The 23,829-nt window shown below is 42.0% G+C and overlaps 1 protein-coding gene across 1 annotated transcript in view; it reads right to left on the bottom strand.

Annotated features, from left to right (window-relative positions):
• Positions 1-9,036, bottom strand: part of TESK2 (testis associated actin remodelling kinase 2) — a 102,344-nt gene extending 93,308 nt beyond the window's left edge. The window contains exon 1 of the mRNA XM_074961858.1: positions 8,733-9,036. Coding sequence (XP_074817959.1) covers positions 8,733-8,954 — 222 coding nt within the window. The 5' untranslated portion in view covers positions 8,955-9,036. The remainder of the gene's footprint in view (positions 1-8,732) is intronic.
• Between the last annotated feature and the right edge of the window lie 14,793 nt (positions 9,037-23,829).

Here is a 23,829-nt window from a genome sequence, read left to right as displayed (position 1 = left end):
TGAAGGGCCATGCTAAGTTAGCAGGGCCATCAGAGGAGAGGGAAAGAAGGGTTAGAATGGACGGAAGTTTGCAATGAGTTCTATGAATAGAGGACTCCATAACTGTCAATCCAGCACCTTAAATGAACATTAAATTCAGTTAATGGTTTGAGGCTTTTACTAGATGAGCATTGAAAGGTTTTTCTAAAAAAGCATGTTTTTAAAACAGATGTACTTTATAGCAAGATGTAAGACTCCTGACAGATAAGTAATATTTAGTACTTATGCTATGCATTTATAACAAAGAAAGATGGTGTAAATACAGACACCAGGAGCATGAACATCTATTAAACCCAGAACCTCCAGCACCAAAAATACAGGAGTCTACTACCTGATCTAAAGAAAATTCTCACTTCTGTTAAGACTCTGGGTCACGGTATGGCTTACAGTTAAGAGCGCCAAACTCAGGTCAGACTCTCAAAAAAGGTAGACACCCCAAACTGGTGGTATATCCTATAATTAGATTTCATAGAATCATAGAATAACAGAGTTGGAAGGGACCTCTGGAGGCCATCTAGTCCAATCCCCTGCCCAGAGCAGGACCAATCCCAACTAAATCATCCCAGCCAGGGCTTTGTCAAGCCTGACCTTAAAAACTTCTAAGGAAGGGGATTTCACCGAGCCCATAACAAATGTGCACTCCTGGACTACTATGTTAGTCTTACCTTGGAGCCACGGACAGTCCCCTTCAATTCTCCAGCCCCTCTTTACCATTCAGACAAAATGAACTTTATGATGAAAGGTTACTAAAACCAAAATTCACCACACATTCGGTTCTTCCAACCCCAAAGGGTCAGTCACTCACTCCAGGTCAATGGATACGCCAGATCTCACACCAAAAACAATGCTGACAGCCAATTTCTTTAGTAAAATAAACTAAAGATTTATTAGCTAAGAAAAGAGATGAGATGTATTGAGAGGTTAAAGCAAGTAAAATATATAACAGGTGGGTTAGAGTTTGTAAGTTCAATTGATAACAGAGATGTAATGTCTGCCAGTACTTGTAAGTCTCTGAGGGTTGCCCAAAAACCTAATAGCTTTCTTTGACATGGTAACACTTGTGGATGGGGGGTGCGGAGGGGAGGGGAGTGGTAGATGTGTTGTATCTTGAATTTATTCAGGCTTTTGATACGGTCTCACATGACCTTCTCATAAACAAACTAGGAAAATACAACCTCGATGGAGCTACTATAAGGTGGGTGCATAACTGGTTGGAAAACCGTTCCCAGAGAGTAGATATTAGTGGTTCATAGGCAAGCTGGAAGGACATTCAGTGCAGTCCCGCAGGGATCGGTTGTGCATCCAGTTCAGGAGTGGCAGAAGCCCCCTAAAAGTGGGGAGGCCACAGGCTCCCTAACTGAGCCCCACCCCCTATGTTACCCCCCCAAGACGCCATTCCCGCGCTGCCTCTTCTCCCCAAGCTCCTGCCCTCACACTGGCCCTTTTCCCCAAGGCACCACTCCCATGCCACCTCTTCCCCCAAAGACCCCATTTCCCACTCACTTCTCTCTGCCCCCTCCCCGCATTGCTCACCCTTCCAGCTGTTAAAAAGTGGGGGGGCAGTGGCCCCCGGGTCCCCTGTTCCAGTACTTCTGGTTCTGTTTAATATCTTCATTAATAATTTAGATAATGTCATAGAGAGTACACGTATATAGTTTGTGGACAATACCAAGCTGGGAGGAGTTGCAAGTACTTTGGAGGAGAGGATTAAATTTCAAAATGATCTGGATAAACTGGAGAAATGGTCTGAAGTAAATAAAGACGATATTCAATAAGTACTCCATTGAGGAAGGAACAATCAGTTGCATACATACAAAATGGGAAATGACTGCCTAAGAAGGAGTACTGCTGAAAGAAGTCTGGGGGGTCATGCTTGATCACAAGCTAAATATGAGTCAACAGTATAACACTGTTGCTAAATAAATAAATAAATAAATAAATTTAAAAAGCAAACATCATTCTGAGATATATTAGCAGGAGTGTTGTAAGCAAGACACAAGTAGTAATTCCTCTGCTCTATTCTGCGTTGATTAGGCCTCAGCTGGAGTATTGTGTCCAGTTCTGGGTGCCACATTTCAGGAAAGATCGGGACAAACTGAAGAAAGTCCAGAGAAGAACAACAAAAATTATTAAAGGTCGAGAAAATGACTTATGAGGGAAGACTGAAAAAACTGGATTTGTTTAGTCTGCAAAAGAGATGACAGAGGGGACAAGATAGCAGTTTTAAAGTACAAAAAAGGTTGTTACAAAGAGGAGGGAGGTAAATTGTTCTAATTAATCTCTCAGGATAGTACAAGAAGCAATGAGCTTAAATTGCAGCAAGGGCGGTTTAGATTGGACACTAGGAAAAACTTCCTAACTGTCAGGGTGGTTAAGCACTGGAATAAATTGCCTGGAGAGGTTGTGGAATCTCTGGCACTGGAGATTTTTAAGAGGAGGTTAGACAAACACCTGTCAGGCATGGTCTAGATAATCCTTAGTCCTGCCACGAATCCAGGGGATTGGAGTAGATGACCTCTCAAAGGTCCCTTACAGTCCTACGTTTCTATGAAAATGGCTTTGGGGACCCGTGTGTATTCGCTCAGAATTCATCAGTCCAGAGATACAGGATCATGCCCAGTGTTTATTCTGATAGCTGTCTTCCCTGGAAAGCAATCTGGCATATAATCCCACCACAGCATGGGTTTGTAGATTTCCCATTGCTGAATGTAAGGACCCATGCTTTGAAGTTAGCATGCTTATCATTTACTGTTCTAAGGCTTCTGTTCCAGTTATGGGCAATCCCATTGCAGACACATATATAATGCATTTAGATACACCCACCCAGACAAACTTTCTTAATTTACAGGAACAGAGATAGCCAGAAACAATCCTTCATTAGTTTTCATGCAGTATTACATATTAAATAAATTCTCTTCCTAATGCTAACACACCTTTTGATTTAGAGCTAACTAACTGCAATGTAAATCAACAAGTTTCAGATGAGTGAAGAGAATAACATTAGCATTTCACTAGTTTTCAAGTATTTAGGGCAAATGTAATTATCAGGCATATGCCATGGATATGTAATGCGATAACATCCTCATTTGTTCTATTCTAATAAGTGAATTGGCTTGAACACATTATGACCTTTTAACATTTCTTTTCTTTCTATTCGCATGTGAGTGAATTAGCCTGCTGCCTTGGCTTGAGTTGGCAGCCTGCTGGGGAGATTTTTCAGAGTAGCAGCCGTGTTAGTCGGTATCCGTAAAAAGAAAAGGAGTACTTGTGGCACCTTAGAGACTAACAAATTTATTAGAGCATAAGCTTTCATGAACTACACTCTGATGAAGTGAGCTGTAGCTCACGAAAGCTGGAGAGAGTGACACACTGAATAATGGAACAGGTATTAGAGGCCTCTCATTTTTGACAGGTTTCAGAGTAACAGCCGTGTTAGTCTGTATTCACAAAAAGAAAAGGAGTACTTGTGGCACCTTAGAGACTAACCAATTTATTTGAGCATAAGCTTTCGTGAGCTACAGCTCACTTCATCGGATGCATACTGATGAAGCTCACGAAAGCTTATGGTTAGTCTCTAAGGTGCCACAAGTACTCCTTTTCTTTTTGCTCTCATTTTTGATGCTACAAGTCCCATGTTTGGCCGCATCAATAACCATGGCATCTGAGAGGATTCAGCCACCAGATCATATGGCCACTTTACTTTCAAAATAAAAGAACATTACGAACTCATGAGATCATGGAATTAGAAAGCGAAACTGATTAGTCCTTTGCTTTAGTCAAAGAACGTACACTGTTATTCATGGATTCAGCAAGAGGTGCAAGAATGTGCCTATATACATATATATACAAAAATAAAGCATGAACAAAATAAATTACAAAATTTACTTTCTTTTTAGTTCTACGTATAAGAGAACTATCAAAGATTGACAAACTTTCTGTATAAATTATAAGGAAGTCACATAGCCAGACTGCACTGTGTGTGTGTGTGTATGTGTATCTAGTATGTATTAGCTTAGACCTAAAGGAAGTCCTTGTGAATGCTCTTCTTTAAGTGACATTTAGGGCTTGTCTACACTTACATTTTATAGCGCTCTAACTTGCTGGCTCGGGGGAGGGCAGGGGGGTAAAAAATCACCCCCCTGAGTGCAGCAAGTCTGAGAGCTTTAAAGAGCGAGTGTGGACAGGCTCCCATCGCTCAGAGCTATTCCCCTCGAGGGAGTAGATTACCAGGAGCGCTGTAATAAGGATTACCAGGAAAAACTAATATGTCTGAAGATTATATCTTTTAAATTAATCTAGAAGGGTATAAAATGCCAGTATGACATAGAATATACTGAAACCTCAGCAGATTGCTCAAGAGCAACATTTTAAGCTAAATATACAGGATTCAACTGATAAAGACTTAAAGGATAGGAATGTAATTAATGCCAGTCAATCTGGTTTTATGGAAAATAGGTCTTGTCAAACAAACCTGATCTCATTCTTTGAAGAGATTACAAGTTTGATTGATAAAAGTAACTGCATACATGTAATGTAGACATTTGTAAGGTGTTTAACTGTCAACATTAACTGTTTCACTGAAGATCATTTTAGCAAGGAAACCCAGCTAGTGTGCTTATCCCACAATCCCAATCTACTTCTCATTCCTTCCTGGCTTCCAAAACCCTCTATTGTCCCTTCATAGCTCCCAAAACTCCAGAATCCCTAGTAACAGGTTCCACAAGACAGTTCGTTATGTTGTCAATACAAAAATCTTCCGTACATTGGGAACTGAAAATTCATGGGCAGAGTGAATTACATAGAATCAATATTAAAATAAACGCCCCAGGGCATTCTGGGCTGGTTGTATTACCCATACTGTATTTTGGTCAGAAAAAAGCCTGATTTTAAAATTCACCCAAAGCGGCTGAAGAATTTCCAGTCTGTCACAGAATTCAGGAGCCTTACCACAGAGTTTAGGTACAGCTTGCTGCAGAGTACAAAAGGCCCTGTATAAAGCTAATAGCACAAAACACTTTTTGCAGAAGGAGCTCTGAACAGAAGACAAATTAATTGTTCACTTCAGTCTTACTGTATTATATAATGAACAGTGTGTGTTTCATAGTGTAGGATTTAGTTTCAGTGTCTGACGCACATCTCCCCCACATTAAATTAGAGCTGTATCAGTACTTGAAGGTCTTGCTGTACACTTGCCTCCTAGTTGGAAACTTAAAACTTGTTTTATTAATAAAAGATTTTTCATGTCTAGCCCAATTTGAGAACAGTCCTTCATGCTCTGCACAGGCCTGTGGAGTCTAAGCCAGAAGCCAATTATTAGCCAACTACTTCTAACTATACCAGCTATTTCAGTATGACAGCTCAGAAAAATATTAAGCTCTAATTTCATATTATATGATGTTAAGGATGCAAGAATTGCTACACTGCTGGCTAGTAATATGCCAGATTAATACTCCATGCTGTGTAAACCCCAAAACACATCCATCTGGATTTAAGCAACTTGTCACTATTGAGTATCAGAGGGGTAGCCATGTTTGTTTGTATCCACAAAAACAACGAGGAGTCCGATGGCACTTTAAAGACTAACAGATTTATTTGGGCATAAGCTTTTGTGGGTAAAAAAACCCACTTCTTCAGATGCATTGGTCACTTAAAAGCCCTTAAAGTTCCACTAGAAATTTTTTCTGCAATTATAGGAAGTGCGTAAAACAAGAATTCAACAGTGCATTAAGATTTGCCCGGGCACACAACCATTAATAGAAAACAAAACCAACATGTGTTGTACTTGCTGCTAGTTATGTTTTTCTCATGATTTTGCATTAATAGGTGTTATACATAAAGGTACTTTCTTTTAAACTAGTATTTATTACAACCCCCAATTTAACAGCAAGCAATTGCATCCACTGTGATGGATTGTACTTGGAAAAGAATTTTTTCAACTAATCACAGAAATTAGACATATAAAATGAACTGACCATATTGCAACCAGTTAGCCTTTCAAAGTATCCCTGGTTGTGTTACAGATACAAAGCCTACTTAAAAAACAAACAAAAGGAAGTATTTTTTCACACAAAGCACAGTCAACCTGTGGAACTCCTTGCCAAAGGATGTTGTGAAGGCCAAGACTATAACAGGGTTCAAAAAAGAACTAGATAAATTCATGGAGGATAGGTCCATCAATGGCTATTAGCCAGGATGGGCAGGGATGGTGTCCCTAGCCTCTGTTTGCCAGAACCTGGGAATGGGTGACAGGGAATGAATGGATCACTTGATAATTACCTGTTCTGTTCATTCCCTCTGGCGCACCTGGCATTGGCCACTGTTGGAAGACAGCATACTGGGCTAAATGGACCTTTGGTCTGACCCAGTATGGCCGTTCTTATGTTCTTAATCCAATGTTTGATGAATACTTCAGAATGGTGTCACCAAAGCTCTTATTTCATACAATTTCATTAAGCTAGAAAGTTGTATTTTCTACCCACTCACAAAGCTGCCTCAGAAAAAAAGACTAGAATTATCTTGGATTTTTCTTGACTTTGATTTTCCACCTTAGAGACTGCATACCAAGATGAACTTCTAGTCCTTTGAACCATGAAATTGTCTCCATACTGGACATACATCAAAAAACTTAATATGAAATCAGAGCACCAGTGAACTTAGGTTAATCACATAGGTGGCCCTACTGACTTCATAGCAGAGCACAAACTTACCACCCAAGTAAGCACTAAAACTGCATCACACGATATCATCTTAAAACATTTCTCATCCCTTTTGCTCCACAGTAATTTTGGGGGGGGGAGGAGGGAGAGAAGAGAAGAGAATGTGAACCAGACTCCACCATTTTGGCATCCTTTACTCCCTGCAGATGATCTGCCGTCACTTCTGGAGGAACAGATCCCAGAGATATTACATTTTAAATCCAAATCACCACCATAGGTCAAATGCGTGCCTAATGTAACATGCTCATTCAAGAGACTGACTCTGCAGTGGAGTTACAAGTTAAATACCTTTGACAACGGACTAGAGAATGTCAAGCACATTGATTGTCAAAAACCAAGCTCAGTGGCAGCCACTATTTGCCTTCACTAAACTGTATATGGAAGCAAAGATCTTCCGTGTGGCCTGTCATGATAAGATCATCTCTTGTAGAAAACTAAAGCAGCAGATCAACTAGCACATATGCTGGTAATGTATCCTTCCTCTGCCCACACCTTGCTCCTAACTGCTCCCACTAAATCCCTCACCCACTTTTGTTTCCTGACATTCTTCCATACTGCCTCTTCCACCTGGAACATCTGCCTTCTCCGCCTCGTGAAACTTTTCCCATTAAATCCATCAGTATTGGCTGGTAGATTAAGAACAATCAATTTAATCTAAAAAGCCTGTTTGCACAGCACGCACAGGGCCTGCAGGAGATTACAGTAGCTCCTAGAAATGCAAACAAGAAACAGCATCATTCTGTGTACCGTTACAACATGAATTCACTTTCTCCAGTTACTGAGAGGCTACTCCATGCAGTGCTATGCCTTAGCACCAGAAGCAGATAGCTACATATGGAGTGTTGAACATTTCTGGGCAAAGAGGTGTAAACAAAATTTAAAAATCATAATTTATGTAACATAACCTTTATTTTAAATTTGTAATTTAAGCACTTAACCACAGAATTAGGAGCTTTTACAATTTTAAAATATACAGTACAAAAGAAATGTTACATCACTAATGTAACATCTGGAAATGCTATATCTCATGTCACAGAGATGTAAATACAATTTGGACTATGACTTTATTCAAAGCCATAAAATCGAGGAAGGAAGCCAATAATCTCTGCAACACCTTAAAGTCTAAAAGTCAATGCATTTATCAATTCCCCTATAGCAAAGTTAAGAGCTTTAAAAATATTTTACTTGGTCTAATACCTAGCAAAAATCAAAATGGCTATAAACCTTACTAGAAGAGCCAGAACGGCAGAACACTGCTGACACAAACTTGAGATTGCACAATCTCATCTTGGCTTTACAGTTTGGAAAGTCAGTAGATGCTGTAAACACTGAGAAGAAGCAGGTGACTGCCACAACCGCAGATCTGCTCAAAGAATAAGAGATTCTTTTTATTGAAAAATTGAATAAGAAAAAGAAAGCAGGGAATGAAGAGATGGAAACAGAAAAGAGGAGGAGGGTACAAAGGCATTGTGCAATAAACTACAGCATGTTGTTTCAAATTCCACAATTATGTGCCAACATCACATGTCTACTTCTCCTGTTAGGAAGCAAAGAAGATCAGCAACCTGTACTAAAGAAACAAATGCAGTTCTGCAGGCCCAATTAGAAAGCCAAATGGAAAACATCCAGACCACAGGTTCCCCAGTGTATAAGAGATAAATATTTAATGTGTGCATGCATTGAATAAAACATAGATAAGAAACAAAAAGCCAATCCAAAAATTTTCCACCATTTCCCACATCCTCCTCTGCAACTTTCCTAAAATAAATGACACCATATTGTAAGTGGTTGGGGAAAACGTTTATGCTACTTGCGAAGATCCCCACCACTCACCCACCCCTTGGCAAAGCACATACAAAAACTTCAGATGATTAACAGACCAGGAGAGGCCCCCATTCAGAAACGAGAAAACAGCCTCTGTACAAAATACTGCATCATCGACTTGAAAGAGGAGAATCAGTAAGGTTAGCCACCCACCTTGAACACCTCAGAGAAGAAACCGGAGCCTATTTTCTCACAGGTGAAGTCATCAAGACGTGTAAGTCTGGAAAAGGCACTTATCAGGGCTCTGTATGAAGAGGTCCAAACTCTCCCCACCTGGGACACAGTTCCGTCACCTCCGCCACCCCCATCAAAGTCTTCAATGCGCTCCAAGCGTGGTGGAAATCCTGCTATTGAATTCCGCTTACTTCGATCCATTATGGAAAATAAAAGGTTCCTTTTGAAAAAGGAAGGATCTTCTCACATCTTAGGTGCTTAAGTAGTTTTTCTTCTGCTTTGGTGGGATGCTAGAAAACAAGAAGAAAAACACTTCAATCAGGGACATACCCAAAAAGAGTACAACTCTTCAGTCACACATCTTTAGCCTGACAAATTTAACTGTCATTAGGAAAAATAATCAGAATCCTAGTAAGCGTACAAAAGGGAACAACATAGAGATGGACTGGACCACCTAAAATGGCCTTTTCTGTCTTTAGATTCCAGAAATACCTTATATTTCTGGCTATAAGATTAAAGAGACACATACTGAAAGTATTGGGCCCCAAACACAGTAAAAAAAATCCTTCTATTCCTACACAAGGTTTTTTTAATTAATTAATTAGTCAAATAAAATATATTCTCTATTTCACTAAGATTTTTTTTAATACTGCAGTAACTCCTCGCTTAACGTTGTAGTTATGTTCCTGAAAAATTTGACTTTAAGCGGAACGATGTTAAGCGAATCCAAGTTCCCCATAAGAATTAATGTAAATGGGGGGGGGTTACGTTCCAAGGACAATTTTTTTCACCAGACAAAAAGTTATATATATGTACAGTATACATATATATACACACACTATATATATGTACAGTATACCTTTTTTCACAATTTAATACAGTACACAGCAATGACGATTGTGAAGCTTGGTTAAGATGGTGGAGTCAGAGGGTGGGATATTTCCCGGATAATGCCTTAGTGCTAAATGATGAACTAGCACTCAACTGAGCCCTCAAGGGTTAACACACTGTTAATGTATCCTCAGACTCTTCAAGGCATCACAAATGGAGGGAGGGGAGACAGCATGGCAGACAGAGGCACAGAGAGAGAGAGAGAGTGTGTGTGTGTCCCCTTTAAGTATGCTGACTGCACTCTAAGTATACTGCCTTTTTAACTAGATCAGGAAGCTGAGCCAGACATTACTACCAGCAGCTCCCTCCGTCCTGAGCCCTGTCATGTTTCCCCCTCCCCCCACCCCCGTTCTATGGAGATGGGGTAAGCAGGGTGCAGGAGCAGGGGGGAGGGACACCCTGACATTAGCCCTGCACTTCCCTCCTCCCCAGCAAGCAGGAGGCCCCCAGGAGCAGCTCCAAGGCAGAGGGCAGGAGCAGCACATGGCCATAGGGGGAGGGGCAGCTCAACTGCCAGCAACTGATAGCCTGCTGGGCAGCTGCCGCACAGGGAACATAGGGGAGCGGGGAGCTGATGTGGGGGCCGACGGTCCACCCAGGTTCCAAGGCCCCACCGGCTAGCGCCAACAGGCTGCTCTTTCTGCAAGCAGTGACAAAGCAGATGGCTGCCAAACAACATTATAAGGCAGCACTGCACAACTTTAAATGAGCATGTTCTCTAATTGATCAGCAATGAAACAGCGTTAACCAGGACAACTTTAAGTGAAGAGTTACTAGACTAGTTTTAGGGACCCGGCGAGAAAAATAATGTTTTATGCTTCACCATACTAGAGTAACAGTTAATGAACACTTCCCATAATCCTGCTGCCATCACAAAAAAACCACTCTGTGCTAATACTTGACTGAGGATCCCTGGACCAAAAACAGCATGTCAAGATTCCTTCCCCACTCTGAACTCTAGGGTACAGATGTGGGGACCTGCATGAAAGACCCCCTAAGCCTATTCTTACCAGCTTAGGTTAAACACTGCCACCACCAAAGTGTTACACAAAGAACAGGGGAAGTGCCCACTTAGAAACGTCGCGCCCCCCCCAAATTTCCCCCCAAGCACTACACCCCCTTTCCTGGGGAAGGCTTGATAAAAATCCTCACCAACTTGCATAGGTGAACACAGACCCAAACTCTTGGATCTTAAGAGCAATGAAAAGCAATCAGGTTCTTAAAAGAAGAATTTTAATTAAAGAAAGTAAAAGAATCACCTCTGTAAAATCCGGATGGTAAATACCTTACAGGGTAATCAGATTCAAAACACAGAGACTCCTTCTAGGCAAAACCTTAAGTTACAAAAAGACACAAAAACAGGAATATACATTCCATTCAGCACCACTTATTTTATCAGCCATTTAAACAAAACAGGTTTCAGAGTAGCAGCCGTGTTAGTCTGTATTCGCAAAAAGAAAAGGAGGACTTGTGGCACCTTAGAGACTAACCAATTTATTTGAGCATAAGCTTTCGTAAGCTACAGCTCACTTCATCGGAGCTGTAGCTTTTGAAAGCTTATGCTCAAATAAAGTGGTTAGTCTCTAAGGTGCCACAAGTCCTCCTTTTCTTTAAGCAAAACAGAATCTAACTAGATTGCTTACTGACTTTTTACAGGAGTTCTGACCTGCATTCCTGCTCTGGTCCCGGCAAAGGCATCACACAGTCAGAGAGAACCCTTTGTTCCCCCCCCTCCAGCTTTTAAAGTATCTTGTCTCCTCATTGGAGATTTTGGTCAAGTGCCAGAGAGGTTATCTTAGCTTCTTAACCCTTTACAGGTGAAAGGGTTTTTCCTCTGGCCAGGAAGGATTTAAAGGTGGTTACCCTTCCCTTTATATTTATGACACAGCACAACGTCAACATTAGATAAAGGACGATCTTCATTAGCTGTCAGTAGCAGCACCTACATCCTTTATTCAGGTTTCCATACACTACAACTTCAGAGCCAACACCCTTAACCTGTAAAAAGAATGAGGAGTACTTGTGGAATCTTAGAGACTAAAATTTATTTGGGCATAAGCTTTCATGGGCTAAAACCCACTTCATCAGATGCATGGAGTAGAAAATACAGTAGGAAGATATATATATATATATCACACACACACACACACACACAGAACATGAAAAGATGGGGGTTGCCTTACCAACTCTAATGAGACAAATCAATTAAAGTGTGCTATCAGCAGCAGGAGGAAAAATCATTTTTGTAGTGGTAATCAGGGTGGCCCATTTCAAACAGTTGACAAGAAGGTGAGTAACAGCAGGGGGGGAAATCAGCATGGGGAAACAGTTTTTAGTTTGTGTAATTTAGTTTGTAAATTGTGTTCTTTACATGGATGGGTCATTACACAAACTAAAATCTATTTCCCCATGCTAATTTTTCCTCCTACTGTTACTCACACCTTCTTGTCAACGGTTTGAAATGGGCCACCCTGATTACCACTACAAAAGTGATTTTTCCTCCTGCTAATACTAGCACACTAATTGATTTGTCTCATTAAAGTTGGTAAGGCAACCCCCATCTTTTCATGTTCTCTCTCTCTCTGTGTATCTTCCTACTTTATTTTCCACTCCATGCATCTGATGGAGTGAGTTTTAGCCCACGAAAGCTTATGCCCAAATAAAGTTGTTAGTCTCTAAGGTGCCACAAGTCCTCCTCGTTCTTTTTGCTGATACAGACTAACACAGCTACCACTCTGAATCCCTCAACCTGTGTAAGTTATCACAGGCTATGTCTACACTACCGCGATAAGTCGACCTACACTACACAACTCCAGCTATGTGAATAACATAGCTGGAGTCGACATGCCTTAGATCGAGTTACCATGGGGACTACACCGCAGGGGGTCGACAGGAGAAAATCTCCCGTCAACTTACCTTACTCTTCTCGTTGGGGGTAGAGTACAGGGGTTGACTGGAGAGTGATCTGCAGTCGATTTGGCGGGTCTTTACTAGACCTGCTAAATCGACTGCTGGTGGATCGATCTCAGAGCTTCGATTCCTGCCATAGTGTATACCTGCCCACAGTTCCACTGAAGTCAACAGAGCAATGACAGTTGAAGATTTAGCCCCAAGTCTATTATAACATCAATGATGTTCCCACTCAAGGTAAAGTTCCAGAGTGGTTTTGGGGTTTTTTTCTTTGTTTATTTAAAGCTACATTAATTTACATTCAATTCAAAATACAGAAAATAAATTACTGTATGTTTGCCAAGTAGAAAAGGAAAAAACACCAGTAAGGGATTTTTTTTTTTTTTTTTTTTTTTTTTTTTTTTAAGAGGACAATGAAATAATCAGGATGACTCTGGAGACTACCAAACCAAACTTGCACTGGCAAACTTGACAGGTGGCCTACTTTTTTGTTTAAACCTTTAGGCTCACTAGGTTGTTCATCTTTTCATATTTAACTGCTTATTTACAGCAATTCAGTGTGTCCTTGGAGAATCTGAGTGTATCACAGAGTGAATAGATTTTTAAGGGTAAAGAGAAGGAAAAAAGGGGAGCCTGAAGCAGAAAAAACAGTGATCTATATTGAAAAGTGGACAAGTGAAGTCACTAATGAGACAAGGAACAGATGAGGCAGTTGTACTTCTATTTACACAGATGAAGGAGCCCTAAACCTGAAACAGTTACAAATGCCAATTTAAAAATAGTCTATTGAGTTTTAAAGAGCATTTCAAAAAAACAGAGGCTCACCAGCTGTCCCTTGGACACACAGCAATATTGTTTATAAGCATGTTTTGTATGCAATGCATGTCTTAGTTCATAGATGTTACTTCAGTGCCAAAATGCCAACAAAACAGATGGTAACCCCTTTTCTGTTCAATAGTGAACTTTACTTTGCAATGCCAAACAACATTCAGGTTACACTCTCAAGAAAAAGGAAAGAAGCAGTTACAGAATAAAAAAATATGTTGCATTGCTCAGGTACCTACCACTTATTTGACTAAGTCCTTGAAAATCAGGAAGAAAGTATTAACAACATTGGCTAGGGATTGCTTGATCTCCACAATGCAGGATACGGTGGTGGTCCTATAGAACTCTATAAACACTTTCCTAAGCTGAATTTACCATGCAAATTCCCACAGCATATGCAAGCTGACCACACTTGGGTTCTGTGCTCATTGACTATCATGCTGTGGTGGCCCACTGATATGCAGGAGATCAAGGCTCAATTTCTAACCTCATATTCTTGCTCTGAGAGCTATTAGGGTCTGGAAGTGCTACAGAAGCAGCAGCATGGGCATGACGTCTGGCATCACTGCAAATGATAAAGAACAGCACCGATGCCTCTGAAAACCATCCCCTCCTGAGCCATAATAAGGATGATGCCCCGACACAATTTCTGAGATAGGTTAAAAATAAATAATAACTCTTAGTGCTCCAACTGAGATCTGAACAAACATTTTGTTGATTATTTAAAGAAGCACTAGGAAAGTAGATGAAGAGGAAGGTGCTCAAGAATAGTGAACAAGGTGCAGAGGAAATGCAACAGCAACTCATTTATATTTCCTATTCAGAGTCCATCTTTGGAGAAGGACTAGGTAAAATAGAACTAGTGGAAGGCACAAAGTTGGGGTATGACTTATTTATGCTGCAGTCACATCCATAACGTGGTAGGTGCTTTCTCAACAGAGGATTGTCACAGTTCCTGCCCCAAAGGGCTTACAATCAAAGCCCTGCTCCTCCAGTGGATTTCACATGAAGTAAGCCCCTGAATTTGCACAAGTTATGTCTACACTGCAAATAGACACCTGCGTCTGGCCCAGTCCAGCTGACACGGGCTCACAGGGCTTGAGCTAAGATGCAATTGTGGTGTAGATGTTGACCTCGAGCTCTGGGGCCCCTGCAGAGTCCTAGAGCCTGAGCTGCAGTCCAAGCCCAAATGTCTACACCAATTAAACAGGCCCTTAGCCCAAGTCAACTCGCATGGGCGTCTAATTGCAGTGCAGACATACCCACAGAGCTCTTCAGACTTCAGTCAGGCACCACTTGGGCACAGGGGTCCATCCACTGGAGTTCCTCGCAGGCTCAGGGACATGGTTTGTTAAGTTCATAGGTGAAACTGTGTGTGTGTGTAAAAATAAAAGATACAGGAGAGTACTGTTGTCCCCTATGCTAGCAATCATCAAGCACAACAGATGTGATGTTTGATCAAGCAGGAGAGAAACAGGAAAAAACCCACAAGCAACTGGGTACAAAAAAAAAAAACCTGAAAATTCTGTGAACAAAATCCAACCAGAGGTAAAAGAAAAAAAAAAAAAAATCAGTCTCTCACTATGCTTTCCCTATTAGTTTGTTCTTTTAAAAAAAGAACTACACATGCACCATCCTTTATTACTTGAAATCACATGACGAACTTAGAGAAGGTCTATATAAGTCCCACACTGAAAAATTAAAACCTCAAAGGTTTTACCACCTGGATTCTCAAGTAACCCATTCCTTCATCTTGGCCAGCTAAAGCTAGTCTAATTTCCAGACAGTTACTCAGTGCAAAAAATACCCATGGAAATTGCTAGGGTAGGAATTGAATTAGTTTCATTTTCTCACTAGGTTTGTAGATGCAGCATTAGAAAGAGGAAAAATTTAAGCAGGAAGCATTCCAAACAGGCCTAGTGTCATTTTCGCCAATTACACTAATGATCACATTCTCAATTAAATCATCCAGGGTTTAACTAACTGTCTAGTAAGTCTGACGTACTTTAATTAACCATAGCAAGTAGTAAATTAAAGTGCACTGAACAGAATCCAAAACAATCCCGTTGCAAAACCAGAGCATTTTTAATATTAACGTTCAGCCTGGAAAACTGTTCAACTGTGCTCAATAGCCTATTAAAACACTGAACATGCTAGAAGTGTTTTCTGCTTAACTGCTGGCTTTCAAACTCCTGTCTTTGACATTCTTATACATTTGGTGAGGGTAGAAATACCCAAACCCAAGTCAGTGTCTTTAGGTACAGAAATATCTAAAATATGTGTCTTCCAGAATGCTTCCTTGCCTTGCCCAACCATCTATCATTTTGCTAAAAAAGACACTGTCTAGGTATCTTAAAATTATTTTTTTTTAAATTATGTATCAGTTCAAAGTCTTTTGGAAGCCTGAACTGAATTTTTTTTAAATAACTACAACATTTGCCTCCACTGCATGAATTCACCAGTTTATTACTGTAGGGTTGCTTACAAAAGATTGTAGAATTTGTCTGTATTTATTTCACTTGAGGTTTGAGTTTACAGACATAAGCTTTTGTTTCAAAAACATCGACAGAAAAGCCCATTATGTCACATCGAGTTACCTCCCAGGGCACTTGCAAGGCAGTTCAAAAGACTATATAACCCAGTGCTTTGCATTTTATTTCTTTTCAAAGAGATAAAAATAGGTCAAGTTTCAGGCCTCCCACCTTGACAGTGTCCCTTTAATGCCTCAAGACACAAAACAAAGTCTCTCCCAAATAAACGGGTTCAGGCCTGTCTCTACTACAAGATTCAGGCAAGTTTAAGCATGTGCACATTTACACACGTCAATCTTAAAAAGACACAATTTCTACTAGAAAATTGCCTGCTCTCTCTAACTACACAACAGCAACCATTAACTACATGTCTATATATTACACACATAGAGGACTTGTCGCTCGGCATCTAGCCTGGAAAGGAGAAGATCTGGTAAGGTGCATGTTATTAATTTTAAAAGGTTTTCCAAAGAATGAGATGCCCAAGCTTTGACACAAGACATCTGCCAAATGTTAATCATTCAAGCTCCCAATTCTAAAACTGTGTTCCTGATCCAACTTCAATCCACAGTGCTATCAGAACATACAAGAAGCAGGTAGCCAAGGGTCACTTAGCAATATTATCTATAAGGGAAAAAAGCGATCTCTGTACAGAGGGTCAAAATTCACACATCAACTAAGTCAAAAGAAGTGCATTTTGAAGATCTTGATTCCCTAAATCTATGAGAAGCGGAAGGAGGTAAAGCATAAGAGACCAAAAGAGCTCAGAACCTGGAACTCCAGAATTCTGTTCCCAATGACTCCCTGTGTGACAGTCATTCTCTATGCCTGATTTTCCCAGTATGTAAAAGGAAAATAATATTGGCCATCTCACCAGGGGCAGGGGGAAATCAGGCAAAGTTCGTACAGCACTAAGGCCTTACCCAACTCCCACTGAAGTCAATGGGAATCTGTAATGGGAAACAGATTGCGCTCTGTGGAACTTTTCTACACTAGGAAATTACACTGGGTTGGCTGACATGACTTAAAATACATAATGTGGACAAGAGCTGTCACATTTAACCCAAGAGCACTTGTCTACACTGAATGTTATACATCATGTTAGTTAATGCGTTCTAATACAATATAAATTTCCTAGATCAGACAGCCCAAGGATATTTCCTCTCTCGTCACCTCAGCTGCCTCCATAGATGACATGGGGATGCACGTCATTCCCATCCACTTCTTGTTTTGCAGCAGAGTCCTTAGCTATGGGAACACAGACACAACTACCTTTGCAAAGATTTAGCAGTGACTTCTTCCCTATGCATCACCACACGTAGCCCAAACATTGGTCCACAATATTAGTGGTCCACATCTGTTAGTAAAGCATAATTAATTGCATGTCAAACCTGGAAATATGGTAGACTTAACATCAAGAACTGAGAAGGTTGCTCCAGTGTCAATGAATTTCCATAGGCTGCCCCTGACTGTACAGATACAGAAGCTTGTATAGTGTAGTGGATTCAGCATGAAACTAGAAGCTGGGAGTTCAAGAGTGCTAATCCTTGCATGGCCACTGACTTGATGTGCCATTTCAGCAAGTAACTTAACTGCTGTCTCTTTTCCCCCACCCCCAAATCAGTAAAATGATGATAATATCTACCTTACTCCTTCACACGGGGCTGTGAGAATTAGTTCTATTTTCAAAACACTGTAAAACCACTAAAGTGCAAATATACACAAGTGCCACCATTAGCTCTATAGGACATCAGACATTTGGCCCCGATGAACTCAGGATATTGAGCTTCGAACAAATGCTAAATCCTGAATTTTTAATTTTACATTCATATTATATTTCTCTGATCTTCGTTGTTCCTGAAAGAGCCACTTTCTGACTCTAGCCAATGCTATTATAATGTATGCTTTCCACAAAAAGACCACAAGTTCCTCAGAAGTGACCTGCATTACCCCTGCTCCAGAGACTGTCAGTTGGCTAAACTGCGTGGTAGTTTGTGATGCCAATACACCTCCAAAAGAGGCTGAACTGAAACAAACCTCTCACCTAATTTGTGAATCCAGCCAAGTCTGAATTCAGTAAACGGGATTGACTGGTCCTTAACCCCTTACACAGAACCTGGGATTCAAGCCCAAGTACAATGGTCACAAACATTTTTAAGGTTTCAGAGTAACAGCCGTGTTAGTCTGTATTCGCAAAAAGAAAAGGAGTACTTGTGGCACCTGAGAGACTAACCAATTTATTTGAGCATGAGCTTTCGTGAGCTACAGCTCACTTCATCATATGCATACTGTGGAAACTGTATGCATCCGATGAAGTGAGCTGTAGCTCACGAAAGCTCATGCTCAAATAAATTGGTTAGTCTCTAAGGTACCACAAGTACTCCTTTTCTTTTTGCAAACATTTTTAAGCATCTAACACTCATTCAGGAAATGTAAATACAACAACCACCCTGAAATACTAAATGCTTTGTCCTTAGTGTTCCTGCCAATAACTTCTAAGGTCCATTTAATTTAAAGGTAACCCCATTAAGGGACCTGGTAACCACCTGCAGTCCCCTGGTTGTAACAGTTCCACTTTGTAGCATACACAAGACCTTATGCTAAGCAGACTAAAGACAAGTATATGATTTGCTTTAGCTTGGTTACAACACATGGTTGCTGTATTTAAATAATCCATTTCAGGCAAGGTACATATCCCTTTTGAGAGGCAGGAAACGTGAGCTGTCTAGAAGGCATAATGACCCGTTTGTCCCTCCCTACACAAAGCAGCATAGATAGTGCAGAGCCCAGAGCAGTACTGAGAGGAAGTGGCTTTTGCCTCCTGGATTCTGGAGTTGCTGGGGCTTCCTTCGGCACAACACAGGTTAGGGTAGCCCTAAATAATGCCCTGGAGGCCAAGACCCCTAATAGTCAAGGCCTAGGAATGCATTGGCCATATCCCTTCCCACCCCTTCACTAGGGGCTATCCCCCTCTGCATTTGGAGTATTCTCAGGAAATAGGAAGCAAGTTTCAGATACTTTGCAGCCCCTTCGCATCAGCCAATGCAAATGATCCATAAGGCATTAAAGAATCCAGCACAAGAAAGGCAGGAACAAAAGATAAAGAAACGCTGGGAAATAAAAAATGAAGAGATGTACCGGTATGTATCCCCGAGTGTAAAAAGGGCAGAAACACAAGGTCTTTTAGGTTATTCCCATTCATGAGGGATAATCATTTTAACTTTTATTTTTCAATGTACAGAACAGAAACATAAGATTAAAATCTCTCCTAACATTTCAGCCACAGAGAAAATAAGAAGCTGGCTGAAACAGATGATTTTACTTAATGTCACAATAATCATAGAATATCAGGGTTGGAAGGAACCTCAGGAGGTCATCTTGTCCAACCCCCTGCTCAAAGCAGGACCAATCCCCAACTAAATCATCCCAGCCACGCCTTTGTCAAGCCTGACCTTAAAAACTTCTAAGGAAGGAGATTCCACCACCTCCCTAGGTAACGCATTCCAGTGTTTCACCACCCTCCTAGTGAAAAAGTTTTTCCTAATATCCAACCTAAACTTCCCCCACTGCAACTTGAGACCATTACTCCTTGTTCTGTCATCTGCTACCACTGAGAACAGTCTAGATCCATCTTCTTTGGAACCCCCTTCCAGGTAGTTGAAAGCAGCTATCAAATCCCCCCTCATTCTTCTCTTCCGCAGACTAAACAATCCCAGCTCCCTCAGCCTCTCCTCATGTGTTCCAGTCCCCTAATCATTTTTGTTGCCTCCCCTGGACTCTTTCCAATTTTTCCACATCCTTCTTGTAGCGTGGGGCCCAAAACTGGACACAGTACTCCAGATGAGGCCTCACCAATGTCGAATAGAGGGGAACGATCACGTCCCTCAATCTGCTGGCAATGCCCCTACTTATACATCCCAAAATGTCATTGGCCTTCTTGGTAACAAGGGCACACTGTTGACTCATATCCAGCTTCTCGTCCACTGTAACCCCTAGGTCCTTTTCTGCAGAACTGCTGCCGAGCCATTCGGTCCCTAGTCTGAGCGGTGCATTGGATTCTTCCGTCCTAAGTGCAGGACTCTGCACTTGTCCTTGGTGAACCTCATCACATTTCTTTTGGCCCAATCCTCTAATTTGTCTAGGGCCCTCTGTATCCTATCCCTACCCTCCAGCATATCTACCTCTCCTCCCAGTTTAGAGTCATCTGCAAACTTGCTGATCCTCCAGATCATTAATGAAGATCTGGAACAAAACTGGCCCCAGGACCAACCCTTGGGGCACTCCACTTGATACTGGCTGCCAACTAGACATGGAGCCATTGATCACTACCCGTTGAGCCCGACCATCTAGCCAGCTTTCTATCCACCTTTTAGTCCATTCATCCAGCCCACACTTCTTTAACTTGCTGGCAAGAATACTATGGGAGACCGTGTCAAAAGCTTTGCTAAAGTCAAGGAATAACACGTCCACTGCTTTCCCCTCATCCACAGAACCAGTTATCTCATCATAGAAGGCAATTAGACTAGTCAGGCATGACTTGCCCTTGGTGAATCCATGCTGACTGTTCCTGATCACTTTCCTCTCCTCTAAGTGCTTCAGAATTGATTCCTTGAGGACCTGTTCCATGATTTTGCCAGGGACTGAGGTGAGGATGACTGGCCTGTAGTTCCCTGGATCCTCCTCCTTCCCTTTTTTAAAGATGGGCACTACATTAGCCTTTTTCCAGTCGTCCAGGATCTCCCCCAATCACCATGAGTTTTCAAAGATAATGGCCAATGGCTCTGCAATCACATCCGCCAACTCCTTTAGCACTCTCGGATGCAGCGCATCCGGCCCCATTGACTTGTGCTCTTCCAGCTTTTCTAAATAGTCCCGAACCACTTCTTTCTCCACAGAGAGCTGGTCACCTGCTCCCCATGCTGTGCTCCCCAGTGCAGTAGTCTGGGAGCTGACCTTGTTTGTGAAGACAGAGGCAAAAAAAAGCATTAAGTACATTAGCTTTTTCCACATCCTCTGTCACTAGGTTGCCTCCCTCATTCAGTAAGGGGCCCACACTTTCCTTGACTTTCTTCTTGTTGCCAACATACCTGAAGAAACCCTTCTGGTTACTCTTAACGTCTCTTGCTAGCTGCAACTCCAAGTGTGATTTGGCCTTCCTGATTTCACTCCTAATGCAGACTTGGCTTTTATATGTCATTTATAAACTCACATAGCTGAAACACATAAAGCATGCCTTCAAAAGCACGCCTTCAAAAGCACAGGCAGTTTAGTTATTTAGCTTGTGGCTACAGGGATCACAGAAATTCTGCATATCAACTATTTACAACAACTATAACAACAATAAAGAACATTGTTTATTTAGCATGGTAGGTATGCAATAAAAAAGTCACAGATCCCCATGACAAGAAGCTTACAATCTAAATCAGACATAACACAGGGAGGCTAGACAACAGATGGGGATAGTGGGAGGGATACAAGTGACCAATCATGAGATATACTTATTGCTACATATGCAGTTTGGTTAGTTCCTTTTTTATAATATATTAAAATCTGGAGAGAGAATGAAGGCCAGAGCAGAGGTCAGCTTACATAATTTACATTTTCAGAGCTCTACACAAATATTACTGGTTTTCCCCCCTAAAAGAGTGTCATTTTTGCATTCATTGCAAAACAGTGACCTGTAATAATCAGTTGCATAAAGAGCCACAATTATAAACATACATGTTTCAATGCAGTGGATCTTGTAATAGTAAAACCTTTTCATTATTATTATAAAGGATAATGTTTTAAGTTACAGGCACTGCATACTTTCAATGTTGGTTAATTTCATTTTTTCCATGTGCCTCCCTATATTATACACTGAAGCAAGAAATAGGGATCCTCATTTCTCCCCCATCCCATCCCTCAACCCTTCAGAGTAGAAACAGGTGATCCACTGGCACAAGAATGGCTTAGCACAATGAATTTAAAAAGACAGCATACACTTTCCATCAAGTGTTGGACAATGCCACAAAGATCAGCAGTACAAACTAAACGTGTTTTATATGCAGCTGTTTACATGAAGCCAGAACTAGTGCAGGTGGAATTATACAGCAGATGTCTGTGGCCAGGCAGTAAGGGCCAGACAGCAGTCACACACCTTCTATTGATTTAGCAGATTATACAACAATACACATATTTTCAAGCCAAAAAGACTTAGTAGAAATGTCTACGGAACATTCACTGGCATGCCAGACCTTCCCATAAAACACTTCTGGAAATGGCCCAACTTGATTATCATACACATTGTAAGGAGAGTGATCACTTTAGATAAGCTATTACCAGCAGGAGAGTGGGATGGGAGGAGGTATTGTTTCATGGTCTCTGGGTATATAATGTCTTCTGCAGTTTCCACAGTATGCATCCGATGAAGTGAGCTGTAGCTCACGAAAGCTTATGCTCAGATAAATTGGTTAGTCTCTAAGGTGCCACAAGGACTCCTTTTCTTTTTGCGAATACAGACTAACACGGCTGTTACTCTGAAACTTTTCTAAAGTTATAAATTCCAGTGCATCATTCCATGTGCAGATTATAAATTTACTGATCCGCAGATTGAGATGCTAGAAATCTGATCTCTGATTATGAAAAATGATTACTACTTCAGAGAATATGTAAAGTTCATTTTTAAAGAATAGTTCATATATTATCCTAAATAATGGTTATAAGTTTCAACCTATTACCATACAAAAAATACAAATAAAAGTCTCAGAGAACTCAGGATAAGATACAAAAACAATTCCATCAAACAACAACTGCAATTGTTTCAACTCGCAAGACTCAGTATTCAGCTGAGCACTTAAAAGTTCCATACTAGCTGGAATGGCATATACTAAGAATTATCATTTAAATTTAAAAAGCATCTTTTATCTGAAAACCATAAAACAAATATATAAACATACACCTGCATGGCCGACTCTGTCATTAACAGAAGTTTGGAGACTAACCAATTTATCTGAGCATAAGCTTTCCTGAGCTACAGCTGTAGGGAAAGAACAACAGAAAGGAATACTAACAGCGAAACCCGCACCAAGGACGGCTCCGACGAACCCTCCCCCTACCAGAATGACTGGATTTGTGTTCGTACCTTAGTTAGCTCCTTAAGGAGCTTCCACTATAATGCTATGGATTTTAATAGCACCTTTCATCGAAATATCTTGGCGCAAACAGATCCACGTGCACCTGGTTAACCAAAGCCAGTATTATGGCTTTCGGCAGCAGACTGCAAAATAACCCGTGGGGACAAGCTGCTCCCCAGGGCCCACTAATCCTCACCCGCCCCCCGCGACAAGCTGCGCTCCCCCATGACATGCTGCCCCCCCGACAAGCTGCCCCCCCCCAAGCTGCCCCCATGACATGCTGCCCCCCAAGCTGCCCCCATGACATGCTGCCCTTCCCCCTGCTCCCCCCCCAATCTGCCCCAACCTCCTGCTCCCACGCCGCGTGACGAGCTGCTCCCTCCGGCTGCAAGATCACCCCCCAGCCCACCCCCGCGCCCCCTCCAGCCCGCCCCGCGGCTCCCCCGGCAGCAGCAGGGACACGAGCGGCAGCTCCCCGCCCTCACCTGCAGCGAGGCCCGGGCGGCAGCGGGGCCCGCGCGCCGGGAGGTCTCTCATCGCCGCGTCCCGCGCCGGCACCCCCGGCCCCTCAGCGCCCAGGGGAGGGTCTGTGGCCCCCGCCGCACGCGAGGGGGGGCCATGTGGGGCGAGCCCCCCCACTAGCAGGGCCCAAGGGGAGGGGCCGCTGCGCTCACGCCTTGACCCCCAGCCTCCACCCCGCCAGCGCCTCGCGTCGGCCCAGCCCCCCTCGCCCCAACGCCACTGCGGGCCCGCCTGCGCCCGAGCCAGCCAGGCCCCGACTCAGGGGGCGGCCCCGATCGAGGA

This window comes from Natator depressus, chromosome 8 (assembly GCF_965152275.1).
Source record: "Natator depressus isolate rNatDep1 chromosome 8, rNatDep2.hap1, whole genome shotgun sequence".
In the NCBI taxonomy this organism is placed as follows: Eukaryota; Metazoa; Chordata; order Testudines; family Cheloniidae; genus Natator; species Natator depressus.
Note: the sequence above shows the minus strand (reverse complement) of the source record. Positions and strands in the feature narration are given on the sequence as shown.